At 41.7% G+C, this 22,474-nt stretch overlaps 1 protein-coding gene across 1 annotated transcript in view; it reads right to left on the bottom strand.

Moving 5' to 3' along the window:
• agbl4 (AGBL carboxypeptidase 4) overlaps positions 1–22,474 on the bottom strand; it is a 389,306-nt gene that overhangs the window by 165,632 nt on the left and 201,200 nt on the right. Inside the window, exon 5 of the mRNA XM_050054625.1 lies at positions 15,199–15,415. Coding sequence (XP_049910582.1) covers positions 15,199–15,415 — 217 coding nt within the window. The remainder of the gene's footprint in view (positions 1–15,198; positions 15,416–22,474) is intronic.

Raw genomic sequence — 22,474 nt, 5'->3', positions numbered from 1 at the left:
CCGTTAAAGGGGGTTTTTTGGGGAGTTTTTCCTTATCCGCTGCGAGGGTCATAAGGACAGAGGGATGTCGTATGCTGTAAAGCCCTGTGAGGCAAATTGTGATTTGTGATATTGGGCTTTATAAATAAAATTGATTGAATTGATTGATAACCATTTACATGAGTAACTACAAGCAACCAAGGATGCATTTGGCTGAAAGGTCATTCATTAACCTTATACCAATTTTAATCTGCTATTAAACATGTTGACTACTACTGAACTCTGAGTTCTGCAAGCCAGCAAGCCATCAACACAAAATGCAGGTCCAGTCCCCTGTCAGGACGTAGTTTTCTGATTTGTTCATTATGACCCAAGCCTCTTACATGGTGGTCTTGTGTCCCTGTCTTTGCCTCGGTAGGATTCTTGAATTCAAGACACATCATGACATTTGACGTCTGTCCACAACCAAAGACAACATAGTTGTAAGCACCTAGTGACTTATAAGCTTGCAATTTCTCGCTGGTGTGCATGCTAACGTTAAGCTTCTCCACCAAATACATGTATATATGTAGCCACTGAATATTGGGCCACCTGATAATGTCTTCTACCCACTCACTAACAGCATACAGATCTAGACGTCGGTCACAATTGCAATCCGCCACAGATTTATTGCCATACTGTGTGCGCATGCTTAAGTACGTCATCATTTTTTACAAACTGTAAAAGGGTCCATAGGAAAATTCAAGCTGAGGGACTATAAAAAATAATGCACATGTACATATGTGTGCTCACACATACAAACAGACACACACATACCTGAAGTGAACAGACCAAACTTTATTCCTTACAAGTAACTTTTGACAAGTTCTCCTCCACATCCCGGAGTTGTATTCAGACGTGCTAGAAGGGAGTGCTGGAGAGCAGTCATGTAGAAAGAGAATGCTGTTACTGGAGTTATTAACAGGCTCCTGTGTTTCCCTCCTCTCAGCTGAGCTATTCAGAGCATAGCGTCCTCATCTGCCACAAACACATGCCGACAGACAGACGCAGCAGACGGACACACCGTGCAGCCCTTCTACGCGCTGCGCAGTAATATGTTTTTTGCCCATTTACAACAAATTAAGTTTCCCTCAAAGTGAATTTCAAGCTTGGCTGCCTTTGGAGGGCGAGCAACTCTCTTTTCATTAATTTTCATTCTTTTCCCCCCAAACAAATGATCTACTGTACAGCCCGCTCTGTGTTACTCTCCTCTTCCTGTCTTTTTCTTTCTCTTGTTTTCTCCCCTCTTTGCCTTCTTTTTTCCTGCTTGCTGGGCAATGGAAAGCAATTACACTGTCAGAAAGGTGTATTCTGATTTATTAAAAGCCTTGAATGCTATCTGTTTTGTTCCCTCTTTGTGTCCCCCTGGGGAACTGAGTCCTGACACCCAAATGAGACGGAGTGAGTGCTCCCTGCTCAGTGCTCCATCCTGAGCGTCATCTAGGAAGTCGGCAGAGTAAATATCCATTGGCAGAAGAGGGCAGATAGACGGCTGTAACGCAGCTGCGAGGATGGGAGTAGATTTGCCTCGAGGGGTGGGAGACACGAAAAGACAAAGAGAGGCAGACGGAGAGAGAGATGTGTCTGCTGTCTGCTGCACAGACCGTTTGAAATGACATCCTTCTTACTCTTTAATTTCATAAACCAGGTCCTCAGCTAACCACCATCCACAGAACTCTGCTTCACAGCACTGTAGGCCCACAGACACCAGCTATTTCAGAGGACTTTTCATTAGCTTAATTCCTATTCATCGAAAGACAGGAGACACAAGAAAGGTGAGAAGCAGAGGGGGAGGGAAAAGAGACAGAGAGACAGAGCGCTAAGCCATTAAGGTGTGAATAAGTTCCAATTTCCAAAATAAATATTATCTCTGTCTGAGTAACCCAAAATCTGTGTGCTTTTGTGCCAACATTATAATAAGGATCAACAAGGGGTCAGCGCTGCGTGAACGTCACACCATCAAATTCAGAGAGCTTCACCTATGATACTTTTATCTATTTATCTCCCATATTTTGTCGACACACAGTTGACTTGCCCTGTGTAAAACTGTAAAGTTAAACACAGCAGCAGCACAGACACCCGATCCGCACTCTGTCCCTTTCACAGTAGGCTACGCATTAACAACCATGCCTAATGCACTCCCCGCCACCTCCTAATCCTCGCCACCTCTCCCTCATTACCGCGTTCTTGATCGCCAGAGAGATGGGAGAGATGCAGAGGTGGGGATGCGTAATAAAGCATCTAGTATCCTGGGGGAACCATTGGTTGGAGATAAGAGGCCATACAGCACTATAACGTAAGGACATAGATCATAAACCTGCTTATCTTCTGCTCCCTCTGGACCAGCCTTCTTAGTCAACTGTCTGGGGCCAAAGGACAGTCACGCCTCAACCTTTTCCTCAGATTCCTGTGCTAGACTACAGATACTGCCATGTTGGTAAAGAGCGTCTGATAGCATAAGGGTCACTCGCTAATGAAGCGAAACACAAAGCCGCATAAAAACAAGAATTGTTGCCAAGAAACCTGCAATGATACAATGATGACCTTTTCAATCTTTGAGGAATTTCCTCAGAGTTCTGACGCTGAGGTGCTGTAGGCAGTGATTAACATATTATTAGACGATAAAGAGCCTTTCATCCACATACCTGTTAGCTGCTGCCAAGGAAAATAGAAAACTTCCCGAGGCCAACAGAGAACAATTTATGACAAATGCAAAACAAAAAAAAAACAGGGGGAATGAAATGGCAAAGAGGTAATGCAAGGACCCATAAAGTTAACACCAAACAGGAGACAAACACAAAGAAAAACTTCATCAGAAGTTGAGGAAGTAAGAAATATAGAGTGAAAATTAAATTTCCACCTGCTGATATAGCTGTATTCCTTAAGTTGCCTTGTCTTTTTCTTTAGCATTTTTCCTTTTAAAATAGTTTTTCCCCCCTGTTTGATGTTTAGGCCACAGCTAATGCATTCATGAACAGTCTGCCACTGAAGGAAAAAAAAACTCTGTTATCTTGAGCTGTTTACCTCTCCGCTTGGGGAAAAGCAGTTTACTTACTTGAGTGGTGCCAGCTTGCTTGACTGGTGAAGTGCTCGTGTCTGTGTTGAATATATGCTAACAAAGCTACAAAACTATCTGTGTTTGGGGGAATATATATAGCTAACATTTCTAATCGTCTGCCTAGCCCCATCTGTCTCATTTGTATGTGGTACTTTAGTGAAAAATATTGACACTGCAGAGAATATGTTTTTTTTTTTTTGCTTCCCTATAAACTGTATGATTGACACCATTTGTGTCTTACCAGTATACAGAAGCCAGTTTGGACTGTCCTGTCTCTACTGAAACACAAAGTGGATGTTCACATCTCTTGCAGTATCACCTCATCCACATGATAAAGTGCTGATTGGCTATTCAGGTGTTGGCCTTTAAAGGAGGCAGTCAGTAGTTGGAGGGCTCTCTTCATTACAAACCAATCACACAGCCATTCACAGAGCAGCTCCAGTGTCAAGAACTCGGCTCTCAGAGTCCGCTTTCACAAAAAGTTGGCATTAATTAGTTACTGTAATTAAAACTGGCACTTCGTCACAATGCTTGCTGTTACATTACTTGACGACAATGTGTGATGTAAAAAACACTTGCTACGAAGATATGAATGGTGTCAATCACTCAGTTCAACACTGACAAAATCGTGCTGCTCCTAATGCGTTAGACAGCTCAATTATTATCTATTAAATATTCACATCATTCTTTTAGGTTAAGTTACATCATGAATCTACAGGGTTGTGATGCAAAGTGATGATGAAATGCCCATGTCACTCATTCAGCGCGCAAGATGCATGCACAAATCTGAATAGTCCTGTTTCCACCGAGCAGTACAGTACAGTTTAGTTCAGTACGCCTTTTTTCTGTTTCCACTGTGAAGAGTTGTGGATGGTACCAATGGAACCGTTCTGTACCGTCCCCATTTTTGGTCCCCCCTCTGTTGCGGTACCTAGCACACAGATCTGGTACTAAAAGGTGGAGCTGTGAACACTGCAGTCTGTTGATGGTCAATAGAGGACATTCACTCTGCTCAGGGCTGAGTTGTGGCTGGGTTTGTAACTACTGTTCATACTGTGGCAAGTTTTACATGAGTAAACTATAACTATGAAAATAAAGGCTGTTTTGCTGCCTCTTGCTGCAGCTGTAGTCTGAGAAAAAAACCTCACTGGGCCGAATGCAGGCAACTTTTAAGATGGAATGTTAACTTGTTAATGTATGTTACTCAGTGCACGAGCTGATGATGTGAATCCACCAGCACACCTAACTTTAGTTGTTTTTTTTCTCTTGGATGACACAGACTTTTAGTAATGAGTGGATCTTCAAACGTTAAATATATATATTAATTTCGACCGGATTATGTGGACTGCGTATATTCTAATCCTCACTTGGAGAACAAAAAGCATGGCAGAGCATTGTTCCTTTGGGCTCTGGCCGGCTGAGCTTGCCTGAGAAGGACTAAATGCACAAACCTGCTATTTGTAAATAGCCCATGGAGACAGAGTCTCACTGCAACTTGTTCTATATGTCAGCATGCAACCTTGTTCTGTGGACAATATATGAGGTGCTGACTTCCATCTATGAGTAAATACAGTGAGTGCTGGACAGAAAAGTGAGTGACAACAACCTCCCCCACATTTAAGGGTACCGTTTGCGGTGAGAACTCTAAACGGACCTAGGGTCTAGGTACCATGTCTGAAGGGTTACTTTTGATTCCAAAGGTACCATACTGACAGTGTTTGGTGGAAACGGGCTAATGTGTCCAGATGCTTACTAAAAGCTGTAATTGTGATTTCTGTCTTTCCAAGAACTGTCAACACTGTAGAAAGCTTCCTTTACAGGGATAGTTCACCCCTAAATCAAAAATACATATTTCTCCTCTTACCTGTAGTACTATTTAGCAGTCTTTTTTTGGGATTGAGTCTCCTTCCAGAAACCATGATCCGGTAACTCAAGGTAATCTACAGACCTTGTTGTGATCAGTTTCACATAGAAACCATTTTCTTTCCATCAAACTATATCTGTCACCTGTATCACTGCACTGAGAGAAGAGTGTCTTATACTGACACATACTTATTTGAGCTAGCTAACATAGCAACACTGAGCTAGCTAACACACTCAGCTGAAGAGGATGCCGTAAGTGTTTACATCCCACGCTGTCACGAGCACGAGCCTCTCATCTGTGAATAGATGCACGCTTCCTTCTGCGCAGTGATACAGTTGGTGGGTGTAGTTTGGTAGAGGAAATTTAGTTCCTAACTGAAACTGCTCACAGGAAGCTCAGTGTATTTTCTAACCACTGAGTAACCAGATCATGATTTCTAAAAGGAGACATTCCTAGAGTTTTTCAAATGCATTTTTTGGCCCTTTGAAAACCAAAGCTGAGTGCCATCTAGTTCCATTATATTTAAGAGAAGGCAGACATGTCTGTAGCTGATATCTCCAACACTTGGCAACTCACACCAAAGCAATCTAGACTGATAAATAGTGCCTCAGGTAAGACAAAAAATATGAGCTTTTGATTTTGGGATGAACTACCCCTTCAAAATGTCTACATTAAAAAAGCACAAATTTCAAGCCTAAAGTGACTCCTTGTACATCATTTTGCAGCTAATTTCACCTTTTTACCTGACGAATGGCAATTGTACTTTTCCTAATGTAATAAAAACACATTGTAAAGGGATTATTTAATGTCCTGTTTGTTTGTAAGGCAGAAATAATAATAATATCTCATCAACAGCAGATGAGATAAACGCGCCTTGCATGTGGTGTGTTTCCTATGTTTTCCGCGCCTCTATCAGTTTGCCTACCCCGGCTCCTCTAGTGTGGCTGCTGACCTTCTCCTCTCTCCACGGCTGGAGTGGCTATTGATTGGATCTTGGCACACAGTGTACAAACATAGAGATAAGGAGAGAGAGAGGCAGCCAGGCAGATATAGCTGCAGTGCCCACTCCACTCCCCTCCTCTTGCTCTAAAAAAAAAAAACAAAAAACTGTTCTTCGAGACTCCACTCCCTCTGAGCAGACACCCAGACATGGTACCTGAACACTGATAGCAGACAGGATTAGGTCTAAAATTCAATCACAACAGTCTAAGTAATGTTAAGTCACTGCAGCTGACAGTGACCGCTGCCTCTCTTCAACACAGTACAAGTGATCTATCATAATCTTGCTTTGATTTGTGAGATTTCAAACAGGAGAAAAAAAAAGAACTGAGTGGATGTGACATCTCTGCGCTGTGATTCTGAGATCAATAGTTTTACTTGATGTGAGTACGTGAACAGAGTCACACTATAATGGCGCGCAAGGATTCAGGCCCCTTAAGTTGCATGCAGGCTAAGTCTCAGACAGCCTTAAGGCTGGTCTGTGGCCTTGCCACTCTGCCACCCTGAGGCCTCTCATTTACACTTTCTTTCCATCTGGTCTACAGGCAGAGGCTGTGCTGTGTCAGAGGTGACTAATAGTGTCATAGCCCTGCCCTCCCCAGCGGGGCCCGCAGAAGGAAAACTCAAAGTGCTGCCTCCGCAACTCCCGGGCAGACACTGCCTATACTGGTGAGAAAAAAAAAAGAACAACGCTTTGTCAACAGGCAAGGTGGGCAAATAAGGTGCTTTCAATTCTAGATGGCTGGGGGGGACACTCGAGGACCATACAGAAACGAGGAAATAGTTTGAAAAGGAGGAGGCAAGTAGGCATCTTTTCAAAGAGGCTTGTTAGTATTACAGCAGGTCAAACGTGTGTTGTCTCTTTCTCTGTGTCTTTGTGGACATGGACGCCTCAGGGGGAGAAAGAGAGAGAGGTTTACTCAGATACTGTCAGGATGGTCTACAAAAGGAAATGTTCAGACAGACAGGGACCAGAGGAACAGACGGAGGGCCATGAACCCAGCAGAGCAGGAACAGGAGGAATCCAAACCCCCTCTCCTCTGGGGAAAAAGAGAAACTCCTCTGGTATTTGCCTTTGTGGGTGATGCGTGTGTATAAGAGTGTGTATTGACGTTCAAGTGTGTGTGTGTGTGTATATGTGTTTTAGGGACCTTGTGGGTAATCCCCACCAATGACTAACTAATCAATTTACCCATGTACATCTGCATATGCACAGAAATACAAACTTTACAACAAATTAACCACGTTACATAAGGTTATAAAAAGTCATTAGATATAACATGTTTTACAGTAATATTTGACAATATAAGGAATGAGATTATTGTCTTGTTGAGGGTCAGATGAGAAGACCACTTTCATGTTTGTCTGTTAAATATACAAGGCTAGCAGCTGGTTAGCTTAGCATAGCACAAAGACTGGATACACTGGGAAACAACTAGCCTGGCCCTGTCCGAAAGTAACAAAGTCCACCTATAGCACATCGATAAAGCTAGATTATCAGGTCATGTCTTGTTTGTTTAATCCAGGGGTAGAAGACCTGTGTCTCCAGAGACACATGTGGCTCTTTAGCCCCTCCCCAGTGGCTCTCTGTGGCTTTGACAAAACAATATATGGAAATGACTGAAGGTTATTATTTTTAACATTTTAATTTTCAATGTCCAATGTTCTCAAATTGTAAAAATGTAAAGCAAATATAACGAATAAAAAAATGTTTTAACATTTCAACAACTAAAATTTGCATAATATCTTGTCAGTAAATTTTGCTGAACCTTGACAGCAGTGGCTAGTCTTGAGTCTCGCTGGTTAGCTATGGATGCCAAATCCAAAAAAGTAAAAGTCTTGGAATAATACAGAATTTAGTGGTGCGTGGACAGATCTCTTCGCTTCCACTCCCAGCTCTGCAAAGTTCCAAATAATCAAAGATAGCACCCCGCACAGTCGCCACCTGGTAAAACATATTTATGAATGTTCATTGAGACTATTATCATGAGCTAATTTAGACTTAATAAGCTATGTTTCCTTCATTATAAGGCTCAAATATGTTTTGTGGCACCATACAGATTTCTTTTTAGTATTTTTGGTCAAACATTGCTCTTTTGACAGTAAAGGTTGCCAACTCCTGGTTTAATCTGTTCAAAACCAAAGTGCAAAATGCTGTTTGCATGAATAAACAGTAGTATGTATGATTTCGAATGTAATGATCTGTAATTGTCACGTCACTTTCTGGGAGCCTCCTTGCCGGTTAGAGAGGCGTAACCATGGTAACCCGTGCCAACCTCAGCTTTACCAGCAATTTAAAAATAATGTTAAAAATATATGGTACACCTTGCAAAGTAAAATCTTCTACTTCCCTCGGTTGAAGCATTACGGACGTTACAGTGCTGTCTTGATCACTGTCCATTATGAATACTGTCATCTACTGCATTGCATTGTGGGATAGTTATGCTGGTGTAGGGTCCAGTGTTTCCTTCCTGTAGGGAAGCTGTGGCTGTAATCCTAGAGTGGGTTGACCACTAATCAGAAGATTGGCGGTTCGATCCCAGGCTCCTCCTGTCCTCCTGTGCTATCAGTGTGCGAGTGCATTTGAACTGAGTAGTAGGTGGCACCTTGTACAGTAGCCTTGGTCACCAGTGTGTGAATGTGTGCATGAATGGGTGAATGTGACTCTGTAGTGTAAAAGTGCTTTGAGTGATCGGACGACTGTTTATTTACTGTATTTTATCCAAAATAGAAAATACAATTTGCGTACTACCAATTTCGGACATACTGAAAAAGTCTCATGTATTGTTTTAGCATGCTAAATAACATGTTGGTATGGAATTTCGAACACAGCCTACATCTTACTGCTGGAGGTAGAAACTTTGAGTCTCCACTGGTTGCCTGTCAAGGAGCCAAGAAACAGTCCGCCACATAACGCCTTGTAAAATGCAAATTGTTGTTTTTTACATTAATATGCATTAAATAAACGAGATAGGATCTGTTCATTAATGAGCTTTAGAGGTGCTGGTAGGTTATTTTATAACCAGTGGACAGAACCAGGCTAGCTCCCCATTTCCAGTCTGGCTGCCTGTACCCTTTTATCTACAGTAACACACAGATATGGTGGTGGTATCTTACTGTCTACCTCTTTGCCAGAAAGCTAATAAGCGTTTTCCCCCACAACTAACGATATAACTAATAAGTATAAGAAGTGATTGTTCTTGCCCGAGGACCTCAGGCTACATGCAGGTTGATAAGGGCACAGTAATGCAGAGATAAAGTGTGTGTCCAGGCCATAAAGTGCTTCAAAGGTAATGAGTGAAGCCTAAAAACCTGTAATAAGCTGGTAGCCAATGTAAAGACATTAAGAGCGGAGTAATATTTTCTCTTTTCTTGTTTTTGTTGGCTGTTGCATTCTGTACAGTTCTGTGCCTGTGAATTATTTTCTGATTTGTGCCAGTTAAGGAGACCAACACTGTAATCTAAGCGTGAGGAAATGAAAGCGTGTAGGATAGACTCGGTGTCTCTGAAGCTCAGAAATGAACAGATTTTGTCAGTGTGTCTTAGATGACAAAAACAAGATTGGACGACCTTGCTAATATGCATTTCAAAATTAGGGTTGGGATCAAACAACACAGGTTTTTGACAGAAAGCTGGTTTTCAGGCTTCACTGTAAGAATAGCTGTGTAACATCATCAGGATCATCAGCCTTGTTTCTTTTTCTCTTTATGTGTTAGATGCCATTATGTTAGATGATCAGCAGCGAGTTACCGCCCACGCTGTGATATGAAAGGTGGTTTTCCCAAACAGGTGAAGTCGACTCGTATTGTGAAATCTCAATCAGCAGGGGGAAAATGAGTTGAAGTGAACAATCTGAGAATTGAGAGGCTGATCTGAAAATTATATTCAGATCCTCCTGGCTTGCCCTTTTCATTCATCCCAGCACTGTTACATCTCTCTCCCTGTTTCTGTCCCTCTGTCTGCCTCTCTCAATTAAATTCACTTCTTACAATCTAACTCAGCTGAGGTGAATTCAGCCTGGTTCAATGTTCATTCGGCTTTGGTGGATCTTGGTTCGGCTAAGATAATAAAAAGTACCTGCCTTATAAATCAGTAAACACTTCCTCTTTCATAGTGATGAAGCGAGCCGGAGGTAAAAATTAAAAAGAGCCAACCTGCTTTTCTTTTACAGTATCTGAGTCTACCAGTGCAGGCTGGATAGCAGAGATTTTGTTCAGAGGAATACATTACAGAAAACAAATTAGTCAGCAAGATAGAAGAATGCCAGTGCAAATGGCCCTGGCTCTTATTTCCATCCTTATGAGATAACTGTACCCATTAGAAGGTTAAAGCTATTGTGGTGTCCCTGCAAAGACTCTGCCTTGGAAACGGCTGCAATCCGTCTTTAAACTTTGATGCAGCCAGAAAGCTCTCCTCATCCCCTCTCATCCCTTCCCCTCTGACCTGTGTGTGTGCGTGTGTGTGTGTGGAGTTACACATGTGCATGAGACAGAGAGGGGGGAGAGGGTAACAGCAACAGAGGGAGCAGACAGAAAGAGATATGAGAGGGTGGGGCCGGGCTGCCTGTCTGCCACCCAGGCCCAGAGAACATAAAGAGAAAAATACGGCCATAAAACCTCTCTATGACTATGAATACTAATACTGACTCTGTGAGCCAAACCAACCGAGTCTGTCCTCTCCCTGTTCCCCTCTGTCTCACTCAGAGAAATGATGTGGCTTAAAAATAAAGCAAAAATAGTGTGTTGCACAGGCAGAATTGTAAAGCTTCGTATTTACACTGTGTTGTACACAACACAGCAGTGGTACAGATGGAGAGGGAAGGTTAGTTAGGAACAGTGGTGAGTAGTGGTGGAAGGAAATATCTGTACACTTGAGTATCATGATATTATGCTTTGTGATACTGTATGAATTCTAAAAAACACTGATTTCTTTTGCAATTAAGGGTTTACATGCTAAGATTCATGGCGATAATTAGGGTCCGGGCAGCTAAGCTGCCAGGACACTATTGTAATTCTAGGTATTCTTCTTCTTTCTTCTTCCGAGGAAATCATACTTCCCATGGGTGAAAACTCACCAAACTTTGCACAAAGGTCCAGTCTCATGCCAGATATCCTCAGCTGTAAACTCAAGCCAATAGTCCTGATGGTGGCACTACAGCAAGCGTCTAAAGTTCAAAACTTTGCAAATTCATAACAAATCAACCATACGTGCTACAACTTCACAACTTTCATCAAACTGTAGCCCCAATACCGAAGAAACATTTATGAAGTTCATCACTCTGTTTTTTTCAAAAACTGTAAAACTTCTTAAACCTATCTCCTCCCACAATTTTTGCTCAATTGACACCAAACTTGCTACAGAGCATCAAGTTTACAGAGAGCATCTTCAGACTGTCCTACAAAAACTATGTTTCTCAGATTTCTGATTTATCAAAAATTGAGCCTACAGTGCATCAAACGGTATTGTAAACATATACATGCAAATTCTTTCTAAATAAATCTTCAATGTTCATGAAAAAATGACAAAATTCTAGAGTCATGGTAGATGATGTGTGGCAAATTTCAGAATTTTATCTCAAAAACTGAATTTTTGACAGCATTTTGAATTTTGCTCTAATGTGAACAATTGGAGTCAATGTAAAAATGGCAATTTTAAACATCAGTTTTTCACTTATGGAGCAAATCAATCATTATAACAAACAAATTACCAACATCTCCATGCTGTCTAGATGTACTATGTGTATTTTCAGATTGTTGTCTTAATAACTGAATTTTTTACAGTGGTTTCAAATCTGTCTTTCCATGCACGGATGGCTGCTTTCCTACACAACAGTGAATGGCTTACTCAATTTGTGAAGCCACTGTTGAGTTGCTACTTGCCAGTTAGCTCAGAGCGGTAGATGACCGTCTTAGGTTCCAGAGGTTGCTAGGAATTGCCTAAAAATGGCCGGACCTGACCCATCGCTGCGCAGCAGCTATAATTACTATTATATTTCCAGATACTGGTGGTGTAATCTATCCTCAGCCATTCGACTCTTCCACTCCAACATCACAACATGTCGCTATTGTGTTACAGGGACTATGATAATAACAAACACAAATCCTGTTAAAATTGCATAAAAAGGTCAACTTCTTTCACTCCAACTTTATGCATATGGTAATGGATTCATTATATGGCAACAGTTTTCCTAAAATGACATTAAAAAAGTGCAATATATTGTCTTGCTTGCAGTATTGCAAAATGATATAATATATTGAATGACAATCCCTATATCAGGATACATATTGTATCACCAGTAGTAGTGGGCGATATGGCCCTCAAATAATATCACAATATTTCAGGGTATATTTGCCATAACAATATTCTTGACGATATGACAAATAAATAAAATTAAAAAAAAAAAGAAAAAAAGAAAGCGATATAGTGTTACAGTTTCCTTCACATATTCAGTGAAAACGAAACAAAAATGATCTCTCATTTCTTTAGTTTGTGAACAACAACAGTAACTCAGAGTGAGATTCAGATTTTGTATACAATATTAACAATTCAACGAAATAAAATCTACCACAAATTACACATTTAAACAGCTCCCAAATACAAAAAAAATGTACCCTGGGATCTATATATATAAATCAACAGGTGATTTCCTTCTTTTAGCAAAATCCTAAATGATTGAGTTGTTTATTTTCCCACCTGGACCTTTATGCTCTGCCATTTCTCATCTAATCATCACCCGTTTGTAACCTATTATGATACCACAACTATCGCACAATCACATACTTTTCTTGTTGAGCCGCGAGCTGCACTTAGGTTTACATTACCAAAGGTTTATGACAAAATTATTTGGCGACACCGACTCCTGTGTGCACATGGCAAGAGAGGAGAGGGAGAGACACTGTGCTGCTGCCAGATGAGCCGCTGACTGAGTCCCCTCTGAGCGGTAAGTCACTAAAAGAGTCTGAGAAGTCCGGCGCTGTTCATAAAACATTCAGGACGCCAGAGTTTACTCCACACTACTGAAGATGTTTGTCTTGTTGGAACCACTGTGGTGTCTGTAATAATTTCGCTTTCAGACATGGTTTTTGTTGCCGTGGATAATAGTATGACATCAATAAGTCACCAAGTCGAAACATTGTGAGTATCACAATATGTATTTGTCATATCATATTAAAAACTACACCGGTATTATCGTGAATAATATGACATGGCACACCCCTAATCACCAGATTCTTACCAATACAAAGCTCTAATGTTGAGCAATTTTATATTTTACTATGCTGTGATGTTTTAATGCTGACTTTTCATTATTTTGGCTGCCTGGTCACAACAGATTATACAGCCATAAGAATTTACAACAGAAGTGCAAAATATATCTACAGGAAAGTATATGGTTGGATTTACAGTTACTGTATATTGTAATGTGTTGGTACAACAAGGTGCTTTATTGTATGTTTAGATGAGTATTTGGAATAACTTTAGAGTGACTTTATATACATATATACACACAGTTACAGTGTGCACGAGTATTTAATAAATAATTCAGTAAAATACTGGAAAATAGTAATAACAATCAATGCAAATTAATAGCTATTTAAATTATATCAAACCCCACCTTATATATGTAAAGTCAGCAATGGCAGTGGCCATTTAATGTATTTACATTCAGCAATTACCCCTCTGTTTTCATTGGCAGTGGCGGAGTCCGCCATTCCCAAGTGGGATTTAAATTACTGACATAAGCACAAGGGACTGACAGGACACGATGCATTAATGTTCTTCAGCACTACTGTTTGTAATTTTATCTATGTGATTAAGGCTTCTCTGTAACTGCTGACGCAAATCCAACATTTCCCACTGCTGTTGCTTCACAATAAAAGCCATCCACTGGCAAACCACTGAATGGCTTTTATTGTGAAGCAGCTCTGTTTATTTCAACACAGAGGTTTGTCCTTAGTGTTGATGCATCTACCACTTTTGTCAATCTAAGTCAGGGGATCAGTTTCCATTTTTGTTAGAGGGTAATGGAACAAGACGGAAAAAACACAGTGAGCTGCTGGATGAAAAGCTGCAGTTGAACGTCTCACACCGGGGTTCGTCAGAACCAGCACTCCTCCAACTTGACATTATGCTAAACGAATCTTTTTACCCTGCCATGCTACTCACACCATGCAGGCATCATGTGATCAGATCGCAGCTGCTCACAGTGTGATGAAAAAGGCCAATTATTGACTTTCCTCTATATAAAACAACATACTGGGATAAATCGTCTCAGTGCTCGTAACTGAGATCTTAAGGATTATAACTTAAAAGAAAAGACGAAAAGTGCATCATGTATCCATCCTTTTTTTCCATATTGAATTTGCAGTGAATATTTTGAAATATACAGAGGCGACCTCGGGCTCACCTGGTAGAATGTGCTTGCAGTGGCCTTTAATTCTTACCCATGGCCCTAAGCTGCATGTCATTCCTCCATTTTTCCAGTCACTCTTAAGCTTTACTATGATAAAAAGGCAAAAAGCCTTAAAAATAATCCTTAACAAAAAGAAATACGACCAACATTAGAATCTGAAATACTTAATTTCATAGTGTTGTTGTTACTGCAGGTCACCAGACCTTTTATTTATAGAGGTATTTCTCATTTGTTTTTAACCATACCATCAACAGTTCCTTGCCATGCTTTCTAAAATTTCTGTATTTCATGGTCAGGTGCGCCGTACAAATACCTGTACTTTCATGGCGCCCCCCTTGCAGCAAGCTTTTCTCTGACAAATGTTGGAGGACAGAAGAAAAAGTCGTAATCTCTCAAGCATTTCTAATGAGTTTTTCTCCTACAATTATTTGATAAGAGCAGACAAGACTGGAGGCAGCGTGTATGATACACTGGCTCCTACTGCCGAGGTGAGAGCTCTGCTGATTACACACAGAGCCATTTACACACTCACACAAACATGCGCACACACACACACACACACACACACCCAGAGGCTTACAGTCCGTCATCTCAGAGTGCAACAATCCTAATAATAACATGAGAGGCTGAAGTTATGACCGGCAGGCACACCTAAGTTACCAATCTGGGTTCTCCTTATTCTGAACACACACACAGACAGACACACACACACTCACACACACACACTACAACTCACAACCCTTCCACCCCTTATCTTCACCACCATTCGACTTCTCTGCTCCAGCCATAACCACCACCACCCCACACACTTCCTTCTCCACCTGCTCACAGCACATCCTCCCAACTCACCACACTGAGTCCCAGCTGCTCCCTCTGCAGGTAGGGCAGGTTCCTGCGCTCCAGGCTGGCCAGATAGTGCTGCAGTCTGGAGTAGGTGTAGGGGTAGCAGTAGGCAAACTGGTATACATCATCCTCCCGGTCAAAACAGAAGGCAAAGGACATGACATAGTTGCGCCGGTGGTCAGGACAACGGTAGTAGTATACGTTTTTGGCAGGGAGCCTCTGCCTGCAAAAGCAAAACACAAACACATATGGAGGAATTAGGGAGGTGATTCAAAGGACAGGTCTTTTAACTTAAGGACGGGAGGTCATGAAGGGTTAAGACTGCATCAGGTGAAGATACAAGGAACAATGAGAGCACAGCACTTGCAAGAGAAGGGAAAAAAAGTGCAGAAAGTGTAAAGATAGACAAGGAAACCGACTCATGAGTTACACATAGAGAGTTGAGAAATCATAACAGGGAAGTTGCATCAACTTGTCAGTTTGTCGTCTTCCAGAGATGTTGAGTTCGGCTGGCAAAGGAGTACAAGAAGTGAGGGAAGAAGTGGGAAAGTGAGGAGATATCGCCTGATAATCGCACTGCTGGGGAAGTCTGAGAGGTTCTGAACTTATGAGGTGTGAATGTTAAAACAAACTCACACAATAATTCTTTGATGAATAATCAAAAAACCAAGTTTAACTTCTATTGAAAGAATGGGCGATTTCAAGCAAACAACAATTAATCATTCATTAATCAGCACTTGGTGATTCATCACTTGTCATATAAACACCACAATCGCCATTTATTATTTAATGCACAGCCAGGACGAACAAACATAACAAAATGTAAATGAAAACTAATGTGAACAGCAAAACAATGAAATTAAATGACAAAGAATGATAAATTGTCATCTAACTTCAAGAGCAAATTGATTAAATTAATACGATTTGTTTAGCATTTTATTAGACTTTTATTGGGCAGATATAACTTTTGTTTGTCTCCCTTGGATACTTAAAGACCACAACAAGTCTAAGTGAGCAACAAAAGACTTGTGGTGAATGATGAAGCAGCAGGAAAAGCCGGTAATCAACTTTGTAGGTTTTCCATACACTGATCTCACCTTCTGAAGGGCAACTGGTGGGTTTGGCTTTACAGTTTGCGTCCATGAATGTCAGCTGTTTCCAGCTTTGCTCTTAGAAATTCCCACAAGAAATTTTTATTATGACGACTTTGACACTATTGTACTGTGCCTGCTGTTTCTCAGGTGTAATTCAAATTGCAGTCTGAGTGAAAAGCAGAAAATGAGCTTCCTTTTTTGCTTGAGTGTGTGAGCAATTTGGACAACTACATCAAGAGAGGAGTGGTTAAGCATCTAATCTGTGTAAGCCATGTTTCTTGTGGTGTTGAGTGTCATACAGTGTGCTGTGTGTTTGGTGCGCTCTTCTCTGGTGTGTGCTGTGGTTGTGCACTTTGCTGAGTGGCGTGTTGCATGTTGCATGCTGGGCCCAGGGCGAAATAAAGCTGACGGATCCATGCACCTCATGGGCGATCAATGGGGTGCGGGACAGTACTGCTGCAGTCTACAGAACTTCTCCGCTTACTCGACATGTTTTCTTTTCACACTCTTCGCCCCTCTATCTTTGTCTCCCTCTCTCCCCTCGTTTAGCCCTCACCGCTGAGACGTGGTCGGAGGGATGTTGTATGCATGCAGGCAACTAGATTTGCCTCTCTTCCTCCATCTTTCCATTTTTTCCGTCTTTCCCCAAATCTTTCTCGTCTTGCCCTGTCACTCACTGACTCCGCCTTGACAGTTTACGTGGAAAAGACCAAGCATGAGGAACAACGGTGTTGCTGCCACAGGAGCTCTGGCAGTCGCTCTGAGAGAGAAGGATAAAAGGAGGAAGAAGATGAGGACGTTGAGTGACTGGTGGGTTTGGGGTGTTGGGAGCGGGGAGAAAGGTGGAATAAGGAGATAAGGAGAAGATGAGAGAGCAGGGCGATGGCAGATCTGGGCCTGATACCGAGATATATGGGAATTGGTGGCGGCTAGCAGCATAGCGGCTGTGTGATGGCGGGGCTGGCTAGTGAGCTAGCGTCTCTGGCAACAGATCAGATGAAGATGCTATCGGGGGCTGTGATAGGAACAGGACCTGATAATCAACAAACAGGACAGACTGCTCTGCGCTAACTCTGACGGAGTGAACTTCTCTCTCTGACTCACCTCTGGAGAGGGAGGACAGGAAGGAGACACATAAGAGTTTTATGTGTTTGCTCAGACACCTAATACATCAGCTTTGGCGACAGACCTGCATAGAAATGCATAGTGAACACACTTGCATGCATTTTCAAACACTTGAAGATGTCCCTGCAGGTACCTAGTAAAACAAAAAGCTAAATCACTCGGCCTCTCTCAGACAGAGGGGGAGAAGGGAGAGAACGGCAGGGCTGATTATTCCTTCAGAGGAGGAGAGAGGAGAATGTATCTGCATGTGGCTATCTCAGCAGAATACTAATGCAGCCAGTGGCTAGCTATACCACACCCAGCCTTCCCACTGGAGCCAGATTACCAGCCTTGTTTTACAGCCTGTAAAGCTGGACAAAGAAAGAGAAGAAAAAAACAACAAAATGTTTAATCTTGGGGGGAAAATGAGAGCAAATTTTGGAACATGAATATTAGTCATAAGACCACACAGGTTTGAAGTTGAGTGAATAAAACTGACCGGCAAGGACAAAATAAACCTTCAAATGACACACTCATGTACACACACTGGTGCCAGCTCTCCAAGGTGCAGGTTAATTAAAATAAGATGACACCTCACCTCTTTACATATTTCCCTGTTTGGCTCTGCCCATTCACGCAATCCCACTTCTCTCCGTTTCTCCGTCTCTTTCTCTCTATTGGGCAGCGTGTGACCTTGCCGGAGACTGGAAAAGTCCCGGCTATTGATTTTAATTACTGTTGCTTGTCTCGTCACAGCATTATAGTTATAGGCCGGAGAAAATAGCTCTGTGACTTCTCATGGAAAGAGACTACCTGGAAGGCCTGAACTTACAGGCTGTATCTGCTTTGGGTAGCACACAAATAAGAAAAACGCACAAAATCTTCAGCACATGCACATTAAACGCACACAGTCCCTTTGGTTTTTATCTAAGCGGTAGCTGCTCCTGCTCGGCAGCTGGCAATTTGTTTTATCTAAATGGTACCTCCCTGTGCCTCTCCCCTGCCCATCTCTTGACGTGGTACAGTGCTGTCGCTCCCAAACAGAATTATCACTGCGTGGGATGACGGGGGGGGGAATGGAGAAGCTTCCCCCAAGATGATAACGCACTCACACATGGTTTTACAATTCAGTGATTACAGAGACACAGAAACACACACACAAACAGGAATATGCAAAGGAGTCGCACGCTGAAAACGAAGCAGCAAACTCAGACCGTGTGCGAGCCACATCAAGGTCATTCCTTTGACAGCGAGCTGTGGGACAAGTTAACTGCCAGAGCGTCTCATCACAGCCTTACAGAATAAAGAGAAGGACGCAGAGCAAAGAGAAAAAGAGGGACTGAAACACTAGACAAAGGCAGAGAATGGCTGACAAATAGAGAAAGAGACAAGTAAAGAGACAAAGTCGGAGAGAAAGGGATGGAAAAAAAGCAAATGAAAGGGGAGAGGGTTTCATAGAGCTAGCAGGCAGCCTTTAGCGAGGTGTCACTTTGCTTTTCTACTTCTGAACCATTGGTAGCTACAAACTCCCGCTCTGATTTTGATGGCACCGGCGTCTCTCTGAAGTTTTGAGATGAAGGCTTAGAAATTGGTAGCTTTCATACGGGCGACATCTTGTCTATATTTTCAAATCAATCAAGCGTAGAGGACACGCCAATCACTGCTGCTCTGAGCACTCTCACAGACAAAGGCAAAAACATACAGGACAAAAACCGACCAGGCCTGGATGCGCACACACACATGCTCATCTACTCCCTTTTATTTTCTATCTCACTGTTGTCTCTTTCAGCTTGTCAAACGTTCATCCTGTCAACTGTTAGGAAGGTTAAATGTCTTCCAACGTGCCCGTACAGCTGTCAAGCTCCGCGGATCCCCACCAGCTCATTTAAGGCAAATAGTTAGTCCGTTTGGCAAACATTTCACACTGAATGACATATTTCTTTACTCCCTCCGTGTTACTACGCCAATAATTGAAGAGGCAATATTTCTTGGCACTCACTAAAATGACGCCAGATGTTAGATAGGCTCATTGTTTTTAAAACACGGCCCCCGTGTTCTTGTTTTGCATACTAAGTCAAGCAGAAAACAGCCTCCGAATCATCTGAGGAGCGTCAAACGTGTGGCTATGTATATTCATGTGTGAGGAAGTGTGCATGTGTGTGTAAACATGACAGGATATATATTCTTGAGGCATCCATCTATCTTTTTTTTTGGATGCAAATCAAGTTGCAACAAAGCTTTCTGGAAACACTGTTACTAGGCAACCTGTGCTTTCTTTGTAATTTGGTGGGCCTGCTGTATATTGTATGGGGTGGTAAAGTATATTTATTAGACTGGGGCTTTACGAGAATGTGTTCTTTGATTGGGATTAACTTAACACGACCGGTGAAGGAAGAGCAGAGAATGTGCAGGCAGAAGTCATGGATTCGGATTTGACCTCTCAAGTGTGGCGGCGCTGAGGAGCGACTTTGTGTAACATTCATTTTTACTGTTTTCAAGGTTAATTCTAACTTTCTGAGGCAGTGTGTCAGCATAAAGTTTGTAAAGTTTGAGAGAACGCACATTATGACCAGGACCCAGTTGTTTGGAAGTAAACTGATTGGATCTGATTGTTTAGTCTAAATTCATTAGCATTTTGCCAACATACTGTTTTCTAGATGAAGCGGGCACATTTAGTTTACATTGTTTTCTCATTTTGATATTTGCTTTTGTGAGCTAATTCCTTTCTCTTTGTCTTTGAGTTACCTGAAATCACTTCCTGGTTGGAGATGGGGAAAAGATGGGGCTGAGGGCGGTGCCTGGCTTTATGCCGAAGGCTATCCCATGACCCAAATTAAGAGCTGTGACATCATGGGGGTGTTAGGTGGTTTCTTTGTGTTAGTCTTAGATATTGTTAATGCAAGTTTTCTCTTTTGTGTTTAATTTGGTCTGATCAGCTAATAAATATGTTGCCCCATTGCTTCATTCTGTTCTGTCAGGTCTGTTTATTGAGTTAATGCCTAGTTTTGTTAGCTTTATTTTTTCAGGAGTAATGTTTTATTGACCTCTTTTAAGGGCCTAGCTAGAACGTTTGTGCTTTGACTGCTTGGCCCACAACACAAAGATAAAGTAGTTAAAGTAGACATTAGACTACCCATTAGCCTTTCAGTACAGTAAATTTAAAATATATATATTTTGTCCCCATAAAGTAATCCCCCAAGTAGCTGGATTGGTGATCCAATCCAATGTGGCTTTAAAATACTGGTACAAATATAAAATGGATTAGCTGATCCTGGATAGTAAGACATGGGATTTCCAAATCTGGATCACTCTGATCTCATTTAAATGTTTTGAACAACTGGGCCCATGGCTGGTGATGTGGACTAGCCAGGATTAATGCAACCTGTAGGTTCTTCTGGCTAGCAACAGTGAGGTTTTGCAGGAAGCAATAACATTCCTGAATTATGGACTTTCCTGTAACAAGAGAGCTGAGAGTGGAACACCTGTGGAGACAACAGGCCGTTAGCAGCCTCCTCAGGTCAGAAACAACCCTCTGATGAGGCTGGAACACAACAGAAAAAGACTCCCTCACCTGATAGCCATATCAAAGCACCCAGGAGGTGTACTCTCATCAGGTGGCCTCTTACTCCGCTTCCTGTTAGAGGCATTGTAAAAAGCTGTTATATCTTAACACTGTGTTTGTTTTGATATTTACATAGATATATTGATTACTGGTCAATTCACTTTAATATAATAATTTCTTTGTCGCCCTGTAATCCCAGATTTGACATCTTTTAAACCTCAATGAAACTCAAGGTGAGATAGCCCGGTCAATATCAGATCACACACACAGCGTTTCACCTGAGCTCAGATTATGCAGCTGACATAAAAATGTAAAGTTATTTCCATAAAATTCTGAAAGCTGTCATAAATCTTGGAGTTTCATCTAAATAAAATGCATTTGCTGTTTATAGGAGTAACCCAGTTTGTTCTGCTGATGTGTTTAATACAGAGGGAGTGGCTGGTTGTCTGTCTGTCCTTCTGTGTAAAAATTCATCACTTCCAGTTATTCATCTCTTTGTCACGTCACCCTCCCCCCATATCGTCCTCTAATTTGCTGTCTCCCTCCTGTTACGGTCATTTGTCAGGTACACCGAAAATGTTCCTGGGTCAGTGTGACCCTGTGCATGTTTAATCACCCAAAACTTGTCAGAAACCAAAAGATCCTAACAAACAATGTTTGTACCTCATTACTAACACCATTACCATCAGTTCAATCAATATTTAGTACAATGGTGTTTTTCACCTCTCACAGATCATGGTTACATTTGGATAATTCACTCATTATTCGTCAAAAAAAATACACGTTCAAACTATTTTTTATGTACATTGTAAAAACCTCAATATAACAAACATTTCATTTTTTATATAATGTTTTTTTTTTTTTTTAACATATTTAAACTTTTTTTCATGAGGTATTACTGATGAATAGAGATGAAACACCTCTGCTGTTCAGGGTCAGATTGACCTGTTCACTTAAACGCACAATCAAGCCAAATGAGTCATTTTCTGTATTGAATTGGGTTTGACCAGCTCAAAAGACTTAATGTCTTTGACATGAGTCACTGCCATCCTGGTGGGCCCAGGCAGCTCTTTATTATGTTTTCTGCAGACAGCAGCCTAATGTACACTCACCGGCCACTTTATTAGGCACACCTGTTCAACTGCTTATCAAGGCAAGCCAATCACGTGGCAGCAACTCAAAGCATTTAGGCATGTAGACATGGTCGAGACGACCTGCTGAAGTGACTTTGAACATGGCATGGTTGTTGGTATGAGTATTTCAGAATGATCTACTGGGATTTTAACTCAGTAACAGTAACTCAAATAACCACTGGTTACAACCAAGGTCTGCAGAAGACCATCTCTGAACCAACAACACGTTGAACCTTGAAGCAGATGGGTTACAGCAGCAGAAGACCACACCAGGTGCCACTCCTGTCAGCTAACAACAGGAAACTGAGGCTACAGTTCACACAGGCTCACCAAAACTAGACAATAGAAGATTGGAAAAAACGTTGCCTGGTCTGATGAGTCTGGGTTCT

The sequence above is a fragment of the Epinephelus moara genome, chromosome 10, assembly GCF_006386435.1.
Source record: "Epinephelus moara isolate mb chromosome 10, YSFRI_EMoa_1.0, whole genome shotgun sequence".
Taxonomy (NCBI): Eukaryota; Metazoa; Chordata; class Actinopteri; order Perciformes; family Serranidae; genus Epinephelus; species Epinephelus moara.
This window is presented reverse-complemented; position numbering and strand designations above follow the sequence as displayed.